At 41.5% G+C, this 25,837-nt stretch overlaps 1 protein-coding gene across 2 annotated transcripts in view; it reads right to left on the bottom strand.

Moving 5' to 3' along the window:
* Positions 1–1,620: 1,620 nt before the first annotated feature.
* Positions 1,621–25,837, bottom strand: part of LOC137380100 (FYVE, RhoGEF and PH domain-containing protein 3-like) — a 263,386-nt gene continuing 239,169 nt past the window's right edge. For both annotated transcript variants that reach the window (XM_068051736.1, XM_068051737.1), the window contains 4 exons: positions 15,382–15,504; positions 11,654–11,809; positions 8,290–8,430; positions 1,621–2,518 (listed from right to left, as the gene is read on the bottom strand). In XM_068051736.1, coding sequence (XP_067907837.1) covers positions 2,297–2,518; positions 8,290–8,430; positions 11,654–11,809; positions 15,382–15,504 — 642 coding nt within the window. In that variant the 3' untranslated portion in view covers positions 1,621–2,296. The remainder of the gene's footprint in view (positions 2,519–8,289; positions 8,431–11,653; positions 11,810–15,381; positions 15,505–25,837) is intronic.

Genomic DNA, 25,837 nt, shown 5'->3' with positions numbered 1-25,837 from the left:
TCAAGTTTAGCAAAGGCACGGATGAGGGTTTCAGCACCAAATGAGCTGAGGCATTGGTGGAGTTGGGCAATGGTATGCAGATGGAAATAGGCGGCCTTAGTAATGGTGCGGATATATGGTCAGAAGCTCATTTTGGGGTCAGATATAACACCAAGGTTCTGAACAGTCTAGTTCAGCCTCAGCTAGCTGCCGGGGAGAGAACACAAGAAGTAGGAGCAGGAGTAGACCATATGGCTCATCAAGCTTGCTCCACCATTCCATACGATCATGGCTGACAGGCTTCAACTCCACTTTCTCTCCAGGAATGGGATAGAGCAGGTAGCTAGGGAATGGAGTTTGTGGCAGGGAACAAAAGCACTGGCTTTGGTCTTCCCTTTATTTATGACTAATGCGATATATGTATATTAATGGGATTGTGGATTTCGATTTTACATGTGACCTGATACTTTATGTACATCTAGGCAGTGCATGCTTGGCCACTCGACTTGGTGCGGTAAAAGTGTGATATAGCTTATTAAACATAACACCTGCATAGTCAGAGAAAGGAGCAAATCAGGAATCATCTAGTTATCAGCAGGTAGTTCTCACTGAACAGCCATCATTTCAAAATATATTTTCCCTTTTGAATGTCTTTTGTTAAGATAAAAAAGATGCATTACTACCAGGAATGTATTATTTGAAAATTAGATTGAGGCACATAAAATTCAGATAGTTAATGAACTAAAATGTAAAATGGCTGTAGTTAAGGAAGTCTTTTGTAAGTTTTAAAATAATGCATTTACCTCTTTCTTACCTTCCCATACATCATGCATCACCTTGTACCTGAAGTGATGGTATTGCGGCAATCTTATCTTAGAATTCTGTTGATTGCACCTACAACCAAGTGCCAGAAGGTGCACAAAAGTGTATTGAATTTACAGCACAGAAACAGGCCATTCGGTCCAACTTGTCTATGCCACCTAGTGTTTACGCTCCATATAAGTCTCCTTCCATTCCAGAATAACAAACTGACATTCAATTTTTTTTCCTCTTTTCAATGCTACCAGCTTTACAGGAAATCTTTGATATTTGAGAAATAGCGAAGAGCAATGTTCTTTCAGAACATAAGAAACAGGAGGAGTAGGCCATGTAACCCTTCAAGCCTGCTCTGCTATTCAATAGATCATGGCTGATCATCCACCCTTCTTGCCCTATCCCCATACCCTTGAATCTCTTGGTATCCAAAAATCTATCATCTCAGTCTTGAATAATGATTGAGCATCCATAGCCCTCAATCTAATTCTAAAGATTCAAAGCCCTCTGAGTGAAGAAATTTTTCAACTCAGGCCTAAATGGCTGATTCCTTATCATGACACTATGATGCCTGGTTCTAGACTCTCCAGCCAGGGTACCATCCTCTCAGCATCTACCCTCTCAAACCTCCTTGGAATTGTAGATGTTTCAACATGACTGAAGCCTCGACTGAAGCTCTATTTGAATTCACTTCTTCAAATCCTTCAAACTGCTATTATCCGGACACAGAATACCTGGGGATTTTGGATCATTCTCACAATGCATAAGTGCGCACAGACTGACAGCCTGACCAGGTCGACTTCAGCTTGTCTAAGAGTGCAATAATGGTGAAAATTAGGAATGTTTATTTAAAAGCACAATACATAAATAAGTGAAATTGACATACAGATTTCAGGTTCAGGGTTTTGCACCACAGAAGCTACAGGAAGCATACATTTGTAAGTATACAGCATTTTCCTGCCTTTTGTTGGCAGTATATAACATGAGAGAAGAAAACTCATTTAGCATTTTTACTTATGAAGAAATTAATTACAACACCAAATGCCAAATAGGACAAAGAGCACTGTGTGTTTAAAGAATTGGATAGAGACAATTGATAGACCATAAGTGGCCAGCCACAGGCATTCACAAGTTTTAACTTAAAAGGAACATACATTTAGCTAAAGAATTACTATACATCTTGCACAGAGGAATTGCAAGTACTGCTGTTAAACACATATACACAGAAACTGTACTGCATTGGAATGGAATGAATAATGTGACTAATTTGTAAATTACTACTCTTTCTGATGTGCTTAGGTTCCTCAGTAGCATAATTGTCATAATTGAAGACCAACAACACAAGAAACAATTAAGTCTGATACTGATATTTGAATTTTAATCATCTTCTTCAAATGAAAGTGCCCACATTGTTTAACTTCAAGTACGGAAAATACAGTTCATACCATAGAAAGTCACTTTATACAGCCTTGGTTTTTTCTGTTGCTAATTTGGCCTCCATTTTTTATTCTACCGAGTTGCTTGGAGTTTCTTCGACTTCACCCTTAGCAGTTTTTGAGATGATGTCAATCCATCTTTTCTGAAGCTCTTCATCATCTGCACTGAAATAAAAGATCTGTTGGGATTGCCTCAACTTGAAAGCATGCTTCCTCTCAATCGCATCAACAGAACTGGGAAGATCGATTTCATAGCCAGGCAGTGGGATAGTACGATCATTTTTGCCATCCTGTAAAGAAACTTCCCAGTATCAGTATATAATTAGTTTGAAAAAAAGGAATCTAACAGACAAATACTTTAGCACACTGTCTCCATTTATCCATCCAATTTTAACTTTAATATGTAGTAATTCAGTTTTGTTTCATAAAGTTTCCCATCCAGAAATATTCAACTTTGACATGGAAACAATCAACAAAGCCTCTGATAGTGTGTGCATGCTTAATTTTAGCATGAAGAATGAAAAGCTTAATTCAGTTTTAGAAATTCTAGTGGCAGATATAATTTCAAGTCAAAAGTTACTAAATTCCTAACTGCCATCAGAAATAGAAAATAATGTCACAGTGTAAAATCACGTCATTTATTTCCAAAGCATTGTAACTCAATTTGAAATTATTTAATCTTTTGAAGATAGTAATGTTCTGCTTCAAAACAGAAGACGACATTTCAAGATTTTTCTGAAAACAGTGAATTATTCTATAACCGAAAACAGGTTTAAAACTGATTAGTAAAGCTGCATCTGAAAATGTTACAAACTGTGATGTAAAATGTGAACTTTGAAAGCTGCAAAAACATTCTGTACTGAAAACGTTAAATATGCAGATGAAGCATAGATGATTTCACACGTAAGCAAACGTTTTCCCAAGACCCATTTGCCACCTATAAAAAAAATTATTTGGCACAAGATTTATGATTATTTCAGGCATTACACAAACAGGCAGTGAATTTCACAATGCTGGCACGAAAGTGCCCTGTACCTGGAATGAGGTGCAAACCTCTGCATCCTCAAGTACTATGACCTTCCACATCTTACAAAAAATGTACATGCAACAAAGTGTGAATCTCGGCAACTTATGCTTTATCCTTTGTTTCAAGCAGCAAGACATGGAAAAACCTTGAACTACCCGCAACCACTTATTTTCAATGCTTTTTGCAATGCTGCATAGCTAATACAGCAATAACCTTAATAAAAACAAAGGTGACCGCGGTGACTGCAACAACTACCGTGGAATCTCCCTGCTCAGCATAGTGGGGAAAGTCTTTGCTCGAGTCGCTCTGAACAGGCTCCAGAAGCTGGCCGAGCGCGTCTACCCTGAGGCACAGTGTGGCTTTCGTGCAGAGAGATCGACCATTGACATGCTGTTCTCCCTTCGTCAGATACAGGAGAAATGCCGTGAACAACAGATGCCCCTCTACATTGCTTTCATTGATCTCACCAAAGCCTTTGACCTCGTCAGCAGACGTGGTCTCTTCAGATTACTAGAAAAGATCGGATGTCCACCAAAGCTACCAAGTGTCATCACCTCATTCCATGACAATATGAAAGGCACAATTCAACATGGTGGCTCCTCATCAGAGCCCTTTCCTATCCTGAGTGGTGTGAAACAGGGCTGTGTTCTCGCACCCACAATTTTTGGGATTTTCTTCTCCCTGCTGCTTTCACATGCGTTCAAATCCTCTGAAGAAGGAATTTTCCTCCACACAAGATCAGGGGGCAGGTTGTTCAACCTTGCCCGTCTAAGAGCGAAGTCCAAAGTACGGAAAGTCCTCATCAGAGAACTCCTCTTTGCTGACGATGCTGCTTTAACATCTCACACTGAAGAATACCTGCAGAGTCTCATCGACAGGTTTGCGTCTGCCTGCAATGAATTTGGCCTAACCATCAGCCTCAAGAAAACGAACATCATGGGGCAGGACGTCAGAAATGCTCCATCCATCAATATTGGCGACCACGCTCTGGCAGTGGTTCAAGAGTTCACCTACCTAGGCTCAACTATCACCAGTAACCTGTCTCTAGATGCAGAAATCAACAAGCGCATGGGTAAGGCTTCCACTGCTATGTCCAGACTGGCCAAGAGAGTGTGGGAAAATGGCGCACTGACACGGAACACAAAAGTCCGAGTGTATCAGGCCTGTGTCCTCAGTACCTTGCTCTACGGCAGCGAGGCCTGGACAACGTATGCCAGCCAAGAGCGACGTCTCAATTCATTCCATCTTCGCTGCCTTCGGAGAATACTTGGCATCAGGTGGCAGGACCATATCTCCAACACAGAAGTCCTTGAAGCGGCCAACACCCCCAGCTTATACACACTACTGAGTCAGCGGCGCTTGAGATGGCTTGGCCATGTGAGCCGCATGGAAGATGGCAGGATCCCCAAAGACACATTGTACAGCTAGCTCGCCACTGGTATCAGACCCACCGGCCGTCCATGTCTCCGCTATAAAGACGTCTGCAAACGCGACATAAAATCGTGTGACATTGATCACAAGTCGTGGGAGTCAGTTGCCAGCATTCGCCAGAGCTGGCGGGCAGCCATAAAGACAGGGCTAAATTGTGGCGAGTCGAAGAGACTTAGTAGTTGGCAGGAAAAAAGACAGAGGCGCAAGGGGAGAGCCAACTGTGCAACAGCCCCAACAAACAAATTTCTCTGCAGCACCTGTGGAAGAGCCTGTCACTCCAGAATTGGCCTTTATAGCCACTCCAGGCGCTGCTTCACAAACCACTGACCACCTCCAGGCGCGTATCCATTGTCTCTCGAGATAAGGAGGCCCAAAAGAACCTTAATAAGATATCAAGCATCTTCATCCAGTAAACACCTTTTTTGCTTCACTTGTACACTGTCATAATACTTTGCTGACGCAAACATCATGCTTTCCTCTGCTACACCCATTGGACACAATTAGAATTACAATTACAGTACACCATCAACAAGGCACAAAGTCAGGAGCATGATGGAATGCTCTCCACTTGCCTGGATGAGAGTATCTCCAACACTACTCAAGAAACTTGACACCATCCAGGACAAAGCAGCCCACTCAATTGGCATCCCATCCAACACTTTCAACAATTACTCCCACCACTGGCGCACAGTGGCAGCAGCATTTACCATATACAAGATGTACTGCAGCAATTCAACAAGCCTCCTCAGACAGCGCCTTCCAAACCCGCGACCTCTACCACCTAGAAGGACAAGGGCAGCAGATGCATGGGAACACCAACACCCTCCAAGCCACACACCATCCTGATGTGGACCATTACCTCCATCTCTTCTTGGTCACTGGGTCAAAAACCTGGAACTCCCTTCCTAACAGTACTATGGGTGTACCTACACCCCAAGGACTGCAGCAGTTCAAGGTGGTGGCTCACCACCATCTTCTCAAGGGCAATTAGGGATGGGCAAAGAAATGCTGGCCTTGTCTGCGACGTGCTCACCCCGTGAAAGAATAAAAAGAAATGTACAAACAAGCTTTGTACAACTACAGTTATTGCACCTACAATAATTTAGTTATATGTGACTGAATATACAATCTTATTCAAATTGGCTACCAAGATTTTGAAATATGTGGAAATGGGTGATTTACCTAAGGAATCAGCCCTGAATGACATTCTTGACTTCTCTGTCTTGGAAACAGAATTAAAACATTTACAATGGATGCATTACTGGAAGGGCATGAAGTTCTCTCAGTATCCTGGCCAATGCTCATCCCTCAAACATCAACAAAAGCATATTAACTCGCCTTTTATCGTCCTTGCTGTTTATGGGGTCTCACTGTATGTAACCTGGCTGCCACATTAGTCTACAAAAAAGTGACAGCACTACAACAGTATATTTTTGGCTGCAAAATGCTTTGGGCCACTTTGAATGCTATATGAAAAGTGCTATTATAAATTTAAGTACTTAACCATTGCTTCTGCACACCTTTACAGTTTTTGTTTTCTTTATTTGATGCATTCTAGAAATGAGACGCATACTTCACTGCATTCTGACATACCCATTTTCATTTCTATTAATTTGGTCATTACATATAGGTCCTCTGAATTCTTAAATTAAATTAAATATAAATTTATTCTTCTAGTTCCTAAATAATCACTGGTTGCCACTCAACCTCTTTCAGCTTTGGGCACAATTGTGAGAGGCATAACCATATATATGGATAGTCACCATTATTTTCTAAATTTTTTTAGATTCAAAATTGAAAGCAGAATAAAAAAACTACATCTGTGAGCAATGACACAAGATTGAGTGTGTCTGAATTACAGTGACCGCAACTCCTCGAGTGAATTCCATATAACTGGTTTAAAAAATTTCCAATGGCCCATCTACTTCCGCCCTTGTAGACTTTAAAGATGGATTATGTTCCCATGGACTGGAAAGATTAGTTAGACACACATCGGCTTCAGACTACATCATGACAATATCATATGCAGTCAAAATAGAGACATTTCCTTAATGCATCACTGTTATTATAAAAATAATCTGTATCCACAGATTGCAAGAGCGCCACAGAATCTGCTGAAAGCATTGGAAACTATTATTTACACATATGATCAGCAAGAATTATTGGTTGGTATACAGAAAACCTGTAGTCAAGGGCTTTTTATTTACAGTATCATAAAAGTACAGTCAAAAGTGACTAACATAGGCTTATGTCTAATGAAATTGATACTGGCAGTTAAGGAGAGCACAGGAAGGCCAGGAGAATACATAATGGGTACGAACAGTCAAAAAAAATGTTTTACTCTAACTTTATGCATCTTCTATGAGCTCAGTCCTCACTCCAGTGCAAGACCAAGAGCTTGCTACTGACTGATAGATGATGTTGTCTTTTGGATGGATGAGATGTTAAATTGTGGCCCTCCTGCTGGTTATGGCCTTTCTTGGGAAATTAAAGATTCCACAGGATAACTTTCAATTTTGGCTGGGTCAATAAACTGCCAGTATCGGATCTTCCACCTGTTATACACCACACCCGATATAAAAGGGAGTAGACTGTTTAATTGGCAACTGATGCACTGCCACTACTTTTCTATGCTGCCCACCCCTCCCCCCATGTCTGTATTCAAAAAAATGCAAGAATTTCTCCTGATGGCCCAACTAATATTTCTCCCTCATCCAGTGATAGTCTTGGATGTTCAGGTGCACTTTCTACAAAGGCACAATAGTCAAGTCACGATAGGTCATTCTAATATTCTTCCTACTAACTGAACCATGAATGCCACTGACAGAGATCTAAAAGCAAGCCATTCCCCCCAACACCTCGGGGCTTGGAATGTGAAGATGTGGTGGAAAAGAAAGAAAGCAATGAACGAAGTCAGGAAAAATAGGAATCCATTTTAAATAACACCGACTAATTAATTGTTTACACAAGTTGTGACACAGCAGAGCAGCATATTGGAGCTCCAGCATATTGTACCATAAAGTGGAAGGATGTGACTTCTTCCCTCTTGCTTCTCTTCTCTACTACGTTGCTATGATGAACTGCCAAGCAAAGACCAGGCACCTTTCCATAGGAAAGGGAAGTTAGACCAGTCATAGCTAGGAGGCACATAGTGGCTTGGCAAACAGCTCATCACCATTAGCACTCTCATTACCTATCTGCCCTCTCAACTGCAAATGCTGCATACCTAGAAAAAACAGTGGAGGATAACAGGGAAGAGTGCAACTCACCATTTGCTTTGGACACAGAGAATACAGCAAACAATTTTACAAAATTAATAAGAAAAATTACCGCTCTAAAATAAGCAAGAAAACAACTTGAACACATCTGGGTTTATCTGCTTATTTCAGCCGGTACTCACAATCAGAAGAGAGCTTGGAGAGGGGAAATAGAAGGAAAATAAAAGACAGCAGCAGATGGATTTTCCATCTCAAAGCTCTGTTTGCTTGCAGTTAAGGTTAGAGTCTGTTAAAAAATAGCAAAATCCCTTGACCTACTTCTGTATTCAATTTAATTAAGCTTATGTAAAGCTGGACTGAGTGAACAGTTGAAACTCATTCTTACCTGACTGCCCATGTGCAAATACAGAACCAGGGGATCGCTTTTGGGAATAGCTACCCATGCCTTTTGCCAGGATTTTCCCTTTTCCATAAAACTTAAGTTGCTGCAGAAAAGACTGTTGTCACTTGTAAGTGAGCTTGGTCTCTGTTGTAGAAATAACAAAAACAGACGTAAGTGTGCCACCTTTCAATGGTGATACTGTACCACACTTCCCATGAAAGTTCAATGCAATAAGTAGCAAACATGTAATTATCACTTAGTAATTTGAACTCCATACTGCAGTCAAAATGGTGAGGTAGAGTTGTGTCTCGTTGCGGGTATATGTGGAACCTGACGTGTTATCGGATGACGTTGCTGAAAGGCAGCAAGTAGATGAGAAATAGGAGGGAGCCAAATAGGCAACCGTATGCGAGTACAAAGAAAAGCCATTGCAGGTGAAATTTACAGCTACTATATTTTCTCCCCGCCTACACCAATTCCAAAAACAGAACTGTCTACTGCTTTCATTTCAAATGTAACTCCCTTTCATATGCCTGATTCAAGTTATTTTCACTTCTCCATGACGAAGAAAAACTATCAATTTAGGCGATGGTTTTGCTGGCAAGATTCCTCAGTGAAACAACTCTGACTCTTACATATGTTGCGAGACAACAAACAAAACACTTTGGCCTGAGAAGGGACTATCTACAGTCAATAGTTACATAGAGGTAAGTCATCTCCCTTTACAACAGATGCCTATCTTCTGAATGGGATGCATGTATTTCTAACCTCCCCCTACATACACACAAAAGATAATTTTCAGAAGCCCAGTAACAAATCTGTTACATGACTTGGCAAATTCATACAAAAAGACAAATATAGAATTTATTTTGAATTGAAATAGGGCAGATCTTAGACCCACCACAATCATAATTTGTAGGAAAGCAATAGTCACGACAACTGATCACAGAAGAGGAATGGCTGTGCTGAGATGTTTCAACCATTATTTAATATGAATTGGCATTTTATTAAACTATGCAATTTGGCACTTAACCCAAGTTTACAGAAAACCCAGCACCATGATTCAGGGTTTAAAAGCTTATGGGCCTCCAATACGGTTAAAGGTTACTAAGGTACCGTTGGGTGTGCTCTAATCTGGTATCCTGACAAATGTTGTTCATTTTTGATAGCTAAAATTTGAAACGTATAACGTTAAAATATAGGAATTCTCTAATGAGTTTTTAAAAATATAAAACAGCTTTGGAAAGGTGTCAGTGGCTGAGAGCAGCTCAAATGAAATTAGGATCAACAATAATGAGCAAGAGTGCTCTTATTCAAACGACCACAATGACTATCATTTTTCATTGGAGAAAATGACAAGAGATTCATATTAAGCATTTAAATGAACCGGTTACTAATCTGCAAATGTGCAAAAGTCAAATTTGCTGAGATTTTGTATTTCAAGCTAAAGGACAGGAGTAAACAATACTGCACCCTTTGCACTAGAATTGGTATTGCCAACCAGTTTGCACCTATGGGCTGAATGAGGTTAAAAAATCCATATTTTATGAAAATATAAACAAAACTATTTTATATTCTGATCAGGACAGTTCCTCTTCACAGCAACATATTTAATCACATTCATATAATATCACAACAGTAATTGCATTTCAAGTAGTACTTCATTGGCTGTAAAGCGTTTTGGGACATCCTGAGATCATGAAATGCACAATACAAATGCAAGCTCTTTTTCTCCAAACAGCTTCAAAGACAGCACGATTAGCTTCGGTACTCTGTTTCGCATCACTGCTAGCTCATCCTCATCATCCCTTCAGGTGTGCCTATTCAGACCCTAAACTGCTCTTGGCTCTAAGCAGCAACATTTAAGGTAGGCATAATTAGTACAATAATTGGGCTTAATAAAATATTTGCCCTCAAACCTGCAATTTTCTCAAACAACAGAACATGACTTGATTGAAACATATAAGATCCTGAAGGGCCTTGACAGGGTGGATGTAGAAAGGATGTTTCCCATTGCGGGAGAATCTAGAACTAGGGATCATGACTTTATGACTATTAAAAAATAAGAGGTCGTCCATTTAAGACAGAGATGAGGAGAAATTTTTTCTCAGAGGATCAAGAGTCTTTGGAACTCTCTTCGTCAAAAGGCAGTGGAAGCAGAGTCTTAAAATACTTCTCAGGCAGAGATAGATAGATTCTTGATAGGTAAGGGGGTGAAAGGTTATCAGGGTAGGCAGAAATGTGGAGTTGAGGTTACAATCAGATCAGCCATGATCTTATTGAATGGTGGAGCAGGCTTGAGGGGCCGAGTGGCCTAGGAGTTCATATGTTCGTATGATTTATCCACATTTAAGCTACACATTGCAAGTTTTCTCTGGCTTATGCAACTACCCAACTATAAATGTAAACTTAAAATAAGCAACCAGTGTTATAAAATTATGTCAATGTATTTATTGATTTTCTAATGTTACGTTTCAGAAGCTTATTTCTGAATTTCTCTTCTATAATCGGATCTTTTCTGCTCACCGGGATATACTGCATATGATACGCCCTTAAAGTTTAGCTCTAAAGTTATTTTTGGTGACAAGCACTTATTAGGTAAACATTCTGTTCCGACTGAATAATGGAGCTAACCAACCAAATAAAACAAAGTCACTTGCACTTGAAATTTGTTCAAGTGTAACATTTTACATTATTTTTTATTCCTCAGTGACATTTTGTGATAAATTCTGGATTGAATCTCACCATCCCCATTAATCTCATCTCTTTATACCACACAGCAATTTATTTTGTTAACTAGGGGAGCAAATAATGATGAAGAATTGTAAGAAAGTAAATCAAAGCTATGTAGTGGACAGATGCTATGCTCTTTGCCAGCACATGGCTTATTTCACTACTCAATGCATTTCAACAAACTAGTTAGAAAACAATCAATCGATCTTGAATTATTAATTTGCAAATTAACTGAATTTCGGGTTCTACAGAGATGTGCACTCTAGTAATTTACCATTACATCGGTGGATGTTATGGATGCGACATATCAGAAAAGCAATTTACTCAACGAATCAATGGGTTGATTGATGTGACAAATTTTACCAATATCCAAAATTCAGAATTGAGCCCAGATGTGCAGTTACTTATTCAGTTATTGTGAAATTTAGGACAGCACACTGGGGAAACTCAAAAGTAATATACAGGAACTTTTTTTGGAAAAGCCCAGACTGAATTTCAGAACTGTAACACAACAATAGCGAACAGGATATGGGATCCGAATTTAATTACCTCACGTTTTGACATTGAATTTGTTTATCCCCCAAAAATTATCTCCACAAACTGAACAATAATTTCTGTGCTCACATTCACTCACCTCCATAATTACTTTTTTCTTCTGGTCAGTTACATTTTCAGGTACTGGATTTGAAGGGACTGCTGTGGCTGGCAATGCAAAGCATTCCTTACATACACGGTTGAGTCGACTATTATCTGCAAATGGTTTGAATTCTGAACATTTACCACAGATAATCTGTAAAAAAAAAAGTGACAGCATCCTTGAAACAGGTTACGGCCAAAAAAACTTAATTTCCTCTCTCCATTCTTTAGGTTCACTCAACTAGTTCCATTCTTTAATGGAGACAAGTGGCCTGTTCACAAGCACTTGCAACATTACATGCATCATCACTGCCACAAAATGTTTTTTCTTCTGAGCATTACTTTGGGAAGTCTGTGTACAGAGTAGAGCAGAATGAGAGTCCTAACTACACGCTTGACAGAGTCCAATCAGCACCCAACAGCAGGCCATAATGTATGTCTTATTTTAAAGAACCAAAGTCCCTGATGTCTTCAGTAGAATTTAACAAACAGCAGAGAATCAGTGCTAATGTTTCAGGGGATGGGCTGCAAGAGTGATAATTAATTTAAAGGTATTACAACATAGTAATAGTCCCCTTTGAATGGGGGTTTGAAAACTTATTTTATATGCAAGTATCGCCACAATGACTCATACTCCAACCTCCGTAATATTGCTCATTTCCACCTCTTACTCAGTCAATCTGCTGCTCAAACCTTCATCCATGCCTTTGTTACCTCCAGACTCATCTATTCTAATGGCCTCCTATCCAAACTCCCACTTACCACCCTCTGCAAACTTCAGCTTATCCAAAACTGTGCTGCACATATTCTAATTTGCACTCAAATTCCCATCCTTGTGTTCAAACCCTTCCATGACCTTGCCCCTCCTTATCTCTGTAGCCTCCTCCAGCCCTACAACTCTCCGAGATCTCTGTGCTCCTCCAATTCTAGCCACTTGCACATCCCTGATTTCATTCGCTCCACCATTGCTATATAAAGGCGGGTTGTTGTTGATACAGTTCTGGGAACCCTTTGGTCTAACTTTCAAAAGACCATGTCACCATGCTGAATGCCATCCTTGTAGAAAACTTTGTTACTGTTCGACAAACTGACTTCTACTAGCAGAGGCTGAATGTCAACCCTGACACTTCCTCCTATCTTCCTCTAGACCATGACCCTACCACTGAACATCAAGCCATTGTTTCCAAGACTGTCACTGATCTTCCCTCTTATGTCCTCCAACCTCAAAGCTTGAAAATCTTGCTTCTACCTTCTTCCCAAGATCTACAAACTGCCATGGTAGACCTATCATTTCAGCTTGTTCTTGCCCAATAGAACTGATTTTTTTTCCTATCTCGGCTACTTTTTCTCCTCGTCCAGTCTCTTCTTATATATATCCATGACTCTACCAATGCTCTCTGCCACTTTAACAGTTCCTCATTTCCTGGGTCTAATCGTCTCCTTTACACCATGAACATCCAATCTCTCTACACCTCCAACCTCCCCAAGTCCATATCAGCGTCTTCCACTTCTCCTCGAATGAAGCCCAAACAGTCTCCATCCACGACCACCCTCCTTTGCCTGGGTGAACTTGTTCTCCACTCGCTTTCCCCTAATAAAAGGTGATGCTATGGGAACTGAAATGGGAACTGAAATGGGTGCTAGCTATGCCTGCCTTGTGGGATATTTGGAGCATGCTTTGTTCCAGTCCTACTCAGGCCTCCTTGCTCACCTCTTATTCCGGTACATTGATGACTGCATTGGTGCCCTCACCATCCTTCCCTTGCTTTCATATGGTCTGTCTGTGACCCTTCTCTTCCCTAACTTCTCTGTCTCCATTTCTGGGGATAGGTTATTGACCTATATTCACTATAAGCCCATTGACTCACACAGCTACCTTGAATACACTTCTTCACACCTCGCTTCCTGTAAGGGCTCTAATCCATTCTCCCAGTTTCTCTGTCTCAGTCATATCTGGTCTCATGATGCAACTTTCCATATCAGCGCTTCCAACATGTCTTCCTTTTTCCTAAACAGTGTATTCCCTCCCACCTGGGTCCTTAACCCTGCCCATTCCATTTCTCTCACTTCTGCACTCATCCCATCAGCCTCTGCATTCAATGGATCATCCTCCGCCATTTCCATCACCTCTACGTGATGCCACCATCAAGCACATTTCACCTCCCCTCTCCGTTCAGCATTCCGAAGGGACCTATCCCTCCACGATACCCTGGTCCACACCTAAATCACCCCCAATAACCCTTCCCTTCCTTCCCTCCCCATGGCACCTTTACATGCAAGCGCAGGAGATGCAACACCTGTCCTTTTACCTTCTCATTTTTCACTGTCCAAATCTCCAAATATTCCTTCCCACTGAAACAGCAATTTATTTGTACTTCTTTCAATTTACTATACTGTATTCAATGTTCACAATGCGGATGATGGGGTAGTGGGGGGATAACCCATCTACAGGGTGGCCTGTAACTGCTCCTGCACTCACTCAGGCAGGCATGGCATGCCTTTAGGCCTGCCTGGAATTCTGCCCCCACCCCACTTCCCCTCACCAATCTGCCCCTGGGAGGAAGCCTCCAGGCTCCTTAACTGGCTCCCATTGCCCGCGGCGAGCTGGAGGCTGACTGGAAAATCCCAGTTGGCCTCCTTTAATTGGCCTCAGTTTGCTCTTAACGAGCTGTGTCAGCCACCCATCATACGTGGGTGGGTAGCCCTACTAATATCGCGCCTCCAACCCCTGCCATCCCACCTCTGCAAAAATGCTGGGTCCGAACCAGCATGCTGACCAGCTGCCCGCCCACCTCTTAACCTGGCCCCAGCAGGGCCCAAAAATCCAGCCCTTTGTTTCTTTACATGTCCCATTGCCATCTCCTTTTACTTTGCACCATCACCCCTTTTGTCACTGAATCTCTCCTGCCTTCCACCCAATCACACACCTTTTGTTCTTTCCTCCCCTTCCCTTGCTTTAAAACTGTTACATCTCTAAGTACGCCCAGGTCTGACGAAGGGTCACCAACTGAAACATTAACTCTGTTTCTTTCTCCACACAGTACCAGAGCTGCTGAGTCTTTCTAGTATTTTCTGTTTTTATTTGTTTTTCCATTACTATGCAGCAACAGGAGCAAATTCGTATTAAGCTAAACAAATACAGGAATTGTAGCCAGATGGACAGAAATCGAAGAATCCGTGAGATTTCCTTTAGGACCCCTATTTGAAAATCTATGCATTTTAAAAGAGTAAAACTGAAACAGATGGTTCGATTCACTGTGCTGCAGATGAATAAGCTTGTCTAAATGCAATCAGGCTCTTGATCAGCAGCTCCATTTCTGAAGGAAATATAAATCTACACACAAACACTTCACAATCATGGCTGTGATGTAAGCATGCATCATCAGACTTTGGGTTGCAGATAATCTGCAAACTAGTCTTTAAAACACATTTTCCACTCATTAAAAGAACAATTGTTAAAAAAGTTGCTATGTCCAAATTAGACAAATAAGAGCTAGAAGAAAAATTGTTTTTTTTCAATTTTACATTTACATGAGACACAAAAGAAGAAAATAATGTTTATAAAAAGGAATTGATCATGTGATATAAGTTAGTAAAACAGCAGATAAACTAGAGAAAGTGGGGGGGTGATTAAGAAGTGTTCAAAATTAAAATTTTAAATACAAAATAAATGTGCTTTTAGTTGTATATGACTATTAAAATCTCCAAATTTATTTCAATACTTACTGCATTGCATTGTTTACAGTGATGGCGGCGTTTAGTAATTGAATTAAAAGTTTCACTACAGCTTTTGCAGGCTTGTTTTTCCTTATCACGTTTTGTTTTTGAAGCTCTTTTACCTGAATCCATCTGAAAGAAATGTTTAGATCAATTGTCCACGATTAATATAAACACTGATATCAGAGTGATATAACAATAAAGACGCTGAAGAGATACTTTATCGGCTCTTGTACATTACAGCCTGTGGTTTGATACTGCTCCCTGCTTTAGAAATATCATGCCACACAATAAATACAGATGAGAAAGGCCCATCCTAGCTCAATCACCCAGAAAATAAATTCTATTGTTTCCCTAGCATGACATTCAATTTTTCCATAATTGATTTTTTTTTAGGATTTGTTACTCCCCTCTCCACTCTACCTGGTAGCTTACTTCATGCATGTGTGAAAAATCACTTCTGGACATACTAAACTGAATCTATGCCTCCTTATCCTACTCTCATGAGGCAGAATCATTCCGGGCTCGGGGGATTCAGGCTTGAAGGCAGGAGCACGAGGAAGTTCACAAAACCCAGAGACAGATAAGTGTGCCTACACATTACTGCCTCGGAGTCAAAGGCAGAATCTGCATAATTAATTGCCTATTTGTTGGCTGATCAGGGATACCGCTGGGATCTTCCTGGTGGCGAACAGGCCCCTCCACTCAGGGCCAAGCCTGTCATCAGGTGCCTGGAGGTGGCTTACCAGTGCCTGGCCTTGGGGGGCCTGGAGGGGTTTCCCCTTCACAGGGGTGGCACATCAAGATGGAAGTGCCCTCACAGTCCCCATCCTGCTGTGGCAGTGCCCACTTCTGGCAGTGGGGCTGCCATCCTTCCAAGGCTGCAGGCCCTCCGGTTGGGACTGTAACCTCATGAACCTGCCCGCCGTCCTTAATTGAGCGTTGGACCCATAGGCAGCCTCTTAATTGGCCGCCTCGGGGAAGTTCTATCAGACCGATGTCCTGACAGCCAGTGTGGGGTCAGGACCCAGAAATGGCCCGAACACTCGATTTTTTCTTTAAAGTGCATAAGATTCAGTCCATGGTTTAGTTTAAATAATTTCCCAGATCTACCTTTTCAACAATGTTTACCGTTAAACAGTCACCAACAGTTAACGCCTGTCAATGATGAAAAGTCTAAATTTTCCAATATTTCCTCATACATAATTCAATCCTCTGATGGCAAGGACGAGCTTTATGGTTCTTCTCTGAACCAAAAATGGAATTTGAATGTTTTCTTTGTATATCCATGACCAGAATGAGGCACACAACTCAAGGCATTCTGGCCAGTGGTTGAACTCAAGTTACTACTGTTTTTTTGATCTGTCGTTCAACTTTTGAGTTGCTTTATTCCTTGTTTTTTTTCAGTGGTTGAACATGTCCACTAAGATCTACAGATGTCTTGCTAATCATCCTTAGCGATGTCAACATTGTTCACAAAACACTTGTACCACCTATTTTTTTCTTCATATGTGCCAAACTTTATAATTTTTCATATTAATTTTAATCTGCACTATTCTGGCCACATGATTTATTCAATTCACTTCATCATCATCAAGTTGTCTGGTTAGAATCAAACACCCCTTTTGGCTGGTATACAATCTACATCAGTTAATGCAAAGGTGTTCAATTCAAATTACTCAATAATCCTGAAATGTGTTAAGAAAAATCTCATGCCATTTTAATACAATAGGTTCATTCAAATTACTAGATAATCCAAACATTTTTGGGACAAAGAATTTTGGGCAATTATCAGGAGTAGTCTTTAATCTGCAAATCTGATCAGTTTGCACCGAGTTTCTGAAATCAGATTGCAAGTGTAAATTAGAAACAGGGTCCCAACATTAATCCCACTCCACATTTTTCTGAACATAACTCCAATGCTTTCCACCCAACAACTAATTCTTAATATAGTCCCATATTTCATCCTGCATCCCTAAGGTTTGATCTTAAGCAATAGCCTTTTAGGAACAATTTTGTCAAATACATTTTGGAAACTAAGTGCTCCATATCACAGGGAATTCCAGAGTTCACCTCTAATTCTGATTCTAGAATACCACTTCCTCAAAAAAAAATTGAGGAATTTGATCAGGCAGAATCTTCCCTTTCTGAAGCTACATCAGCTGCTGTTTACCAGGTAATTATACTAGTCATCTTTAAATCTATTCTGGATAATTAATTCCATTATTTTCATACTTTGCCATTATATTCTAACTGCTATTGAAGAAAGACTAACCGGTCTGCAGTTGCCTCCATTTGCTTTGCTATGCTTTATAAAATTGGCAAACACATTGCCTTGTTTCTAACCTATCGGATGTCTCTACTGTTCTATTCCTTCAATGAGAGCCAATACCTCACAATTAACCTCACCACAGCAATTTTACAGTTTGGATGTAAAGCCATTATTTTTGTAACTGTACTGGATTCACTGAATAATGTACCGTTCGTTAACTTTTGTTTAAAAGGCGCAAGACTGGCTCTGCCCAAATATATCAAAAATCAAACTGTTCAAAATATATATAAAATCCCCATAAAGTTGAGAATAGATGTTGATAATTGAAAATAATTTGAAGTTTGATTTGAACTGTTATTGATTTAATTACTTATTCTACAGTGTATACAGGATTCTAGAATGCAATCTTATTTCTTAGCAATCTTTAAGCATTGTATAATGGCGATCAGCAAAACCTGCTCTTCAGTCAAATAGTGAATCTGATAGGGTATGGTCCTGATTTCAATCAAAAATGCTAACATTAAGTATGCAGTTCAACAACAAAAATAGCACTGCAAAATACTGCCAGCTCTTTATTTGCAAATTTTGAAAATGTTTGTGACTGCTTTAGCTCTAGCCTATTATTCACAAACATAACGTTGGCACTGCACCAAACTAAAATATTTACTGACCAAGAGCATCGATAAAATCTCAAAATATCTACATTCAGCCCTATTAACATAAATGTTTCACTATAGCACTTTACAAGATTAATATATATGCACTGACACATTCAGATTAAGAAGGGCAAAATCTATTTTTCATGAACCATACTGTAGGGTTCTGTCCTCTTTTTCAATAATCTTGATCTTTTTTCTCAACCACAGTTTACTCCCCTCTTCACCTTTGTTGACCCTTTCTAAATAAGGTTCCACAGATGTTATGGCCATGTGATATTCTTCCTGTGGGAGCTGAGATACCAGTTGAAACCAGAAAGCATCAGAGCAGGCCTGGTGTTTCCTCACTCAAGTTTCACTAACGCTTGCTTCAGCAACCCACACGTTCTATTTATATAGTGCCTTTCACGTAATAAAAAATCCCAAGGCGCTTCACAGGAGCACGAGAGCAAAACATGACGCAGAGCCACAAAAGGAGATATTAGGTCAGATGACCAAAATCTTGGTCAAAGAGGTAGGTTTTAAGGAGTGTCTTAAAGGAGGAAAGAGAGGTAAAGAGGTTTAGGGAAGGAATTTCAGAGTTTAGGGTTTCGGCAGTTGACGGCACGGCCACTAATGGTGGAACGATTAAAATCGGGGATGGTCAATAGGCCAGAATTAGAGGATCGCAGATATCTTGGAGGGTTGTGAGGCTGGAGGAGATTACAGAGATAGGGAGGGGCAAGGCCATGGAGGGATTTGAAAACAAGGATGGGAATTTTTAAATCAAGGCGTTGCTTGACCAGGAGTTAATGTAGGTCAGTGAACACAGGGTGATGGGGGGAATGGAACTTGGTGCGAGTTAAGGAATGGGCAACAGCGTTTTGGATGATCTTCAGTTTATGGAGGGTAGAATGTGGGAGACCTGCCAGGAGTGCATTGGAACAGAGGTAACAAAGGCATGAATGAGGGTTTCAGCAGATGAGCTGAGACAAGGGAAAAGATGGGTGATGTGAGAGAGGTGGAAATAGGTGGTCTTAGTGATGGCATGAATATGATGTCAGAAGCTCATCTTGGGGTCAAATGTATCACCAAGGTTGCGAACAGACTGGTTTAATCTCAGACTGTTTCCAGAGAGAAGAATGTAGTCGGTAGCTAGGGAACGGAGACTGAAAACAATGGCTTCAGTCTTCCCAATATTTAATAGAAGGGAATTTCTGTGTATTCAGTACTGGATGTCAGATAAGCAGTCTGATAATTTAGCAACAGTGGAGGAGTCGAGAGAGGTGAAGGTGAGATAGAGTGAAGTGTGGTCAGTGTACATGTGAAAACTAGTGCTGTGCTTTCGGATGATGTCACCAAGGGGCAGCATGGAGATGAGAAACTGGAGGGGGCCAAGGATAGATCCATGGAAGGGGGGGGGGGGGAGTGGGTGCGGGGGAGACACCAGAGGTAATGGCGTGAGAGCAGGAAGAAAAGCCATTGCAAGTGATTCTCTGCCTACAATTGGGTAGATAGGAATGGAATCCAGGTGAGAGCAGTCCCACTCAGCTGGACAATAGTGGAGAGCTGTTGGAGGAGGATGGTAAGTCCAACCGTGGCAAAGGCTGCAGACAAGTTGAGAAGGACGAGGAGGGAAAGTTTACCTTCGTCAGTCACACAGGATGTCATTTGTGACTTTGGTAAGAGCTGTTTTGGTACTGTGGCAGAAGTGGAAACCTGACTGGAGCGATTCAGACATGGAATTCCAGGATTTGGGAGGCGACATATTCAAGGACTTTGGAGAGGGAAGGGAAGGCAAGTTGGAGATGGGACAGTAGTTTGCAAGGATGGTGGAGTCAAGGGTTGTTTAACATTTGCTTCCTTGATCGATTTTCCCTTCCCATCTGAGGAGGGGAAAAAATCAATCATAGCAAACCTGTTTCTACCATGGCAGATATCATCTAATGCAGCAGGAATGAACCTGGGACCCTTCTGGTCCAGTGCAGCCAGTGAACTACTGGATATATTTAATCAGGTATTTGTTGTTGCTCAGTGGATTCGTTGTACACACTTATCCTGGTAGATTAACTAATCCAATAGATGCTCAAAAATGTTCCTGAAAACTGAATGAGACTATTTTAACACATTTCATGATTGTAATTTTATTTATGCTGGAACATCCATGCTTATGTAACTATGCATTGCTAACTGAATAATTAGAAAAGCAGGTCAACTATTATGTGGACACACTACTTTAGCACATTTTCAACACTGACATTCTAACACTTCTGTATTTTTTGGAAACAAGACTGAATATTTGTATGTTTTGTCTGCCAAAAAAAAAAAATCAGCTTTGAAAGGAAAAACTTGAGTTTTTAAAAAAAGGTTTTCCTAATAACAGATAAAACTAATTTGCAAACACAATATACTGTGTATTCACTTAACCCCTACAACAGCAACAACTTACCTTTATATAGCACGTTTAACTTAATAAAATGGCCCAAGATGCTTCGCAGAGGCATTATAAAACAAAATATGACAGAGCCACGTAAGGAAATATTAGGGCAGATGACCAAAAGCTCAGTCAAAGAGGTTGGTTTTAAGGAGTATCTTAAAGGAGGAAAACAAGGTAGCGAGGCTGAGAGGTGTAGCGAAGGAATACCAGAGCTGGGGCTTATGCAGCTGAAGGCACAGCCTTCAATGGTGGAGCATTTAAAATTGGGGATGCTCAAGAGGTCGGAATTAGAGGATAGCTTGGTGGATTGTAGGGCTGCAGGTGATTACAGAGGTAGGGAGGGGCCAGGCTGTGGAGGGTTTTGAAAACAAGGTCGGGAATTTTAAAATCAAGGTGTTGCTTAACCGGGAGCCAGTGTAGGTCAGCAAGCACAGGGTGATGGGTGAACAGGATTTGGCATGAGTTGGGACTAAGGCAGCAGAGTTTATGGAGCGTAGAAAGTGGGAGGCTGGCCAGGAGTTTGCTGGAATAGTCAAGTCTGGAGGTAACAAAGGCATAGATGAGAACAGCTGAGGCGGGGCAGAGACAGACAATGTTACAAAGATGGAAATAGTCAGTCGTAGTGATGACGTGGATTTGTGGATGAAAGCTCATCTCGGGGTCAAATATGACACAGAGGTTGTGACTAGTCTGGTTCAGCCTTAGACAGTTGCCAGGGAGAGGGTTGAAATCAGTGCCAAGGGAACGGAGTTTGTGGCAGAGACCGAAAACAATGACTTCAGTCTTCCCAATATTTAATTAGAGAAAATTTCTGCTCATCCAGTACTGGAGAGGCAGTGGAGGAGTCAAGAGAATTGGTGGTGAGATAAAGCTGGATGTTGCCAGCGTACATGTGGAAACTGATAGTGTTTTCAAATGGTGATGCCTTGCAGGTGAGAAATAGGAGAGGTCCAAAGATAGATCCTTGGGGGACACCAGAGGTAACTGCGCAGGAATGGGAACAGAAGCCATTGATGGTGATTGTCTGGCTACAATTAGATAGATAAGAATGGAACCAGGCGAGTGCCGTCCCACCCAGCTAGACGGCACAATGGAAATATCAATTGATCAGTTAGCACTCCATACATTATTCCTTTCCCATATAAGGTAGTTAATGCCAAAAACAAACAGATTTAAAAAAAAAAGTTTACATACATTTAAACTTTTCAACTCACATGGGGATCACTTGCTGTTCATTACTGACACCCCCAGTAAAAGAACTCTGAGAGAAGCAAGAGTAGATAACTTTGTCTTCATTGCTATACGTTCCACCACCTGCCCCACCCAAGCCAGTGTGTCGCTTATCACATAGTCACACCTTGCCAAGGTCGTTGGTCCCTATCACAAACTCTGTTCCCTAGACACAAATTCCATCAGCAACCCTGGCAGCCTATTTGACCCTCAGTTGAGCTTCCGACCCCACATCCTCTCCATCACAAAGACCAGCTACTTCCTCCTCCATAAAATCACCTGTCTTCACCATGCCTCAGCCCACTAGTTTGCCCCCAGTTGTGTCCACTTGTTTAGGAAAGATGCGATGGCTTTGGAAAGGGTACAGAATAGATATACTAGAATGGTTCCAGTGATGAAGAATAAACAAAGAGAAACTGTTTCCAATGGCTGAAGGGCCGATAACCAGAGAACACAGATTTAAGGTGATTGGCAAAAGAACCAGAAGCGATGTGAGGAAAACTTTTTAACGCAATTAGTGGTTGGGAATTGGAATGCATTGCCCGATAGGCTATTGGATATAGATTCAAATGTGGCCTTCAAAAAGGAATTGGATAAATATTTGAAGGAAATAATTTGCAGGGATATGGGGAAAGAATGGGGGAATGGGATTAACTGGTCTGCTCTTCAAAGGAGCCTGTGCAGATGGGCAAATGGCCTCCTTCTGTGTTGCATTATTCTACGATCTGCTGAAACCTGTATCAATACTTCCGTTCCCTTCAGACTTGACTGTTCCGATGCTCTGCTGGCCGACCTCCCATCTTCCATGAACTTGAGCTCATCCTAAACTCTGCTGCCTGTATCCTAACTCTCATTATCTAATTTTCCCATCACCATTGTGCTTACTGACCACATTGGCTTCCAATCCACAAACTCCTCAAATTTAAAATTTTTATACTTGCGTTCAAATCCCTTCATGGCCTGGCCTCTCTTTATCGCTGTAGCCTCCTCCAGCCATACAACCCTCAGGAGATTTCTGCGCTCCACCAATTCTGGCCTCTTGTTCACCCCCAATTTCCCCACCATTGATATCTGTGCCTTCAGCTATCTAAGCCCCAAGCTCTGAAATTCCCTCCCTAAACATTTCCATCACTTCATCTCCTTTACAACTACCTTGAAAAGTTACCTGCTGGATCAAGCATTTAGTCACCTGCCCTAATATTCCTTCTTTGTTTCAGTGTCTATTTTTGGCATTAAGCTGCTGTGAAGCACTTTGGGATGTTTTCATATATTAACGGCATTATATAGATGCAGTTGCTGTTTGCTCTACACAATATTAGGGTGCATTTTGTCACTTTTGCATTATGTTTAATTTTAAATTGATGCTGAAAGTATTATGCACAGCACTTTTGGATGTGCATCAACACAAACTATGCAGTTTCACCCTGCAACCAGATGCTGATTGAACTTGGATACACTAAAGTCAAGTGGTCTGACGTTCCCATGGGGAGGCCAACTCCACCCTGCTTGGTTTTGAGATCATGAATACTGAAGTGAGGTTTCAAAAGGAGGTCGGGGAGTAAGCAGATACTCCTGGCTGTGTGCTCAAAATGTTAGAAATTTAGTATCGGGGAGTAAGTCTACATTTACACTGGACTCTCTTCTGGCAGGGAGAGCGTGGCCTTCAGCCAGGCAACGGAAAAGTGCTTTTGGCTGTGCTTCGCAGTCTCTGCTCATTTTAAGATCAGCAGTGTAATTATAGTCACATCTACAAACATGTGTGTACTGCTGTTTCCAGTGAGCACGTATCACTTCAGTTCCACTCTTTTAAACTGAATTGTAATAATTGTTACTTTCAGCATCAATTTAAGATTAAACATAATTTTCAGATTTTACCACCGCAATATCTGAGATCTGATTGACAAAATTGACTTGTCAGCAATCCTAAACAATTTCGATTGTGCCTTTGAAAAGGATTTGCAGAATTGGTAAGCTTTAAAATAGGAACACGATTCAAAAATGATCAACTTCACTTGGAAATAACATCATTGGCCAAATGTGTATCACATGCTGTTGCAACGGATAAATAGTTTTCATTATTGTAACATATTTTGGTGCCCTTGTGCAGTGGATTCCAAATGAGATTACATCATTGTGACATTCAAGCAATGTGTGTGTTGAACTGGAGGACGTAGGTGAGGTACATGCCGCTTCCTCATGTATACTGCTAGGGAATACATGAGAAATGTCTTCCTCCCTTCAAAGCACTGCTAGCTGAAAAATGAAGTTGATCAGAAATGGAGACAAGTAACAATCAAATGAACACCAACAGCACTGAAGCACGAGACAAAAGAATAGATAACTCCCATGCATTTGCCATCTATCACAACAGGAAATTATGGCTGGAAATTTATGCCAACCCAGTGAGCCGGATGGTGGCGGGGGGTTGGCGGAAAATGGAGCAGGAGGCTCCAGGAGGCCTTCCCGGCCCGGTCCCGTCTCTGCCCCACTTTACGTGAGCCGGGGGGGAAGGGGGGGGGGCAGGCATCTGGGAGACGTGAAAGGCTGCCCAGTGAAACCTGGTGGCCTCCCAGTGCACCGGGGCAGGGTGGTGGGGGGGGGGGGCCTGGACAAATGGCCACAGAGTGTCCGATTGAGGGCCATCCCCACTTCCCCAACCATCCTCAGGACCTGAGGTGCACCCTTCCCCTCAAACGACCATTCTTGCCTCGCCGGGCCGCGACAGATTAGCCTGACAAGGCAACCCTAACTTACCTGGACTCCTAGCTCCATGTCCTCTGCTGGGCTGCATTCCCAGCAGTGGTCACCGCTCCCAGTGACGCTGCTGGGACTAAGAGCTGCCGGCACGAAGATTGGCCAGCAGCTCAACGAGGCGGGACTTCCTCTCTCAAGCGGGTGGAAGTCCCGCCTCGGAACAATTAAATCCAGGGGACTCTTAAAATGCGGGTCGGATCCCCGGGCTGGGCAGAAGCGGGTTCGTCACCGACTTTTACATCTGTGGCCAGCTCCCATCCGCCCAATGTAAAATCCAGCCCCATGACATCGTAGAAACATAGAGATGTTTATTTATAGGTTATGTGGTAGCAGGGTTTTGATGTTTTGAAAAGGGCTGTGGCTGTCAGATTTGAAATTTTTAATATTGCCCATATTAAGCACAAACACTGCATCCATGCAACAAAATGGGAATTCATTGGTATGTTTAAGTTGATTCTGATAGAAATTAAACATATTATTATTTTTTTTTTAAAACATTGAAATGTACTCCCCAGTTTTTAACAGTTTTCCAAAGCAGGATACATAACAGGATGGTTTACTAGTTTCCAGTATGCGATGCTCCACAACATACTGCATTAAAATATGAAGTTACATTTCTGCAACATTTCAATTTCAGGGATGTAAAATTAATTTGGCCATTTCTGTTCTGAAAATGGGGCAGAGAATTAAAACGACAAGCCCCCACTTCCACTCTGACCTCAGCCTTCTGCACTGTTCCAATGAAACTCAAAGTAAGCTCAAGGAGTGGCACCTCATCTTTTGCCCAGGCACCAAACAACCTTCTGGACTCAAAACTGAATTCACAATTTCATATCATAATCTGCCCAATTTGTCCCCAAGACGACAGCTGTTGGTAATGATTCTGCTATTTCATTTATACTTCTTCTAGACCCATCTTTTGTTTCTTTACTTGTCCCATTAGCATGTCATAGAGTTATACGCACAGAAACAGGCCCTTCGGCCCATCGTGTCAGTGCCGGCCATCAAGCACCTATCTATTCTAATCCCATTTTCCAGCCCTTGGCCAGTAGCCTTGCATGCTATGGTGTTTAAAGTGCTCATCTAAATACTTCTTAAATGTTGTGAAGGTTCCTGCCTCTACCACCCCATCAGGCA

The sequence above is a fragment of the Heterodontus francisci genome, chromosome 19 (genome assembly GCF_036365525.1).
Source record: "Heterodontus francisci isolate sHetFra1 chromosome 19, sHetFra1.hap1, whole genome shotgun sequence".
NCBI lineage: Eukaryota > Metazoa > Chordata > Chondrichthyes > Heterodontiformes > Heterodontidae > Heterodontus > Heterodontus francisci.
The sequence above is the reverse complement of the archived record's forward strand: the minus strand, read 5'-3'. Positions and strand labels throughout refer to the sequence as shown.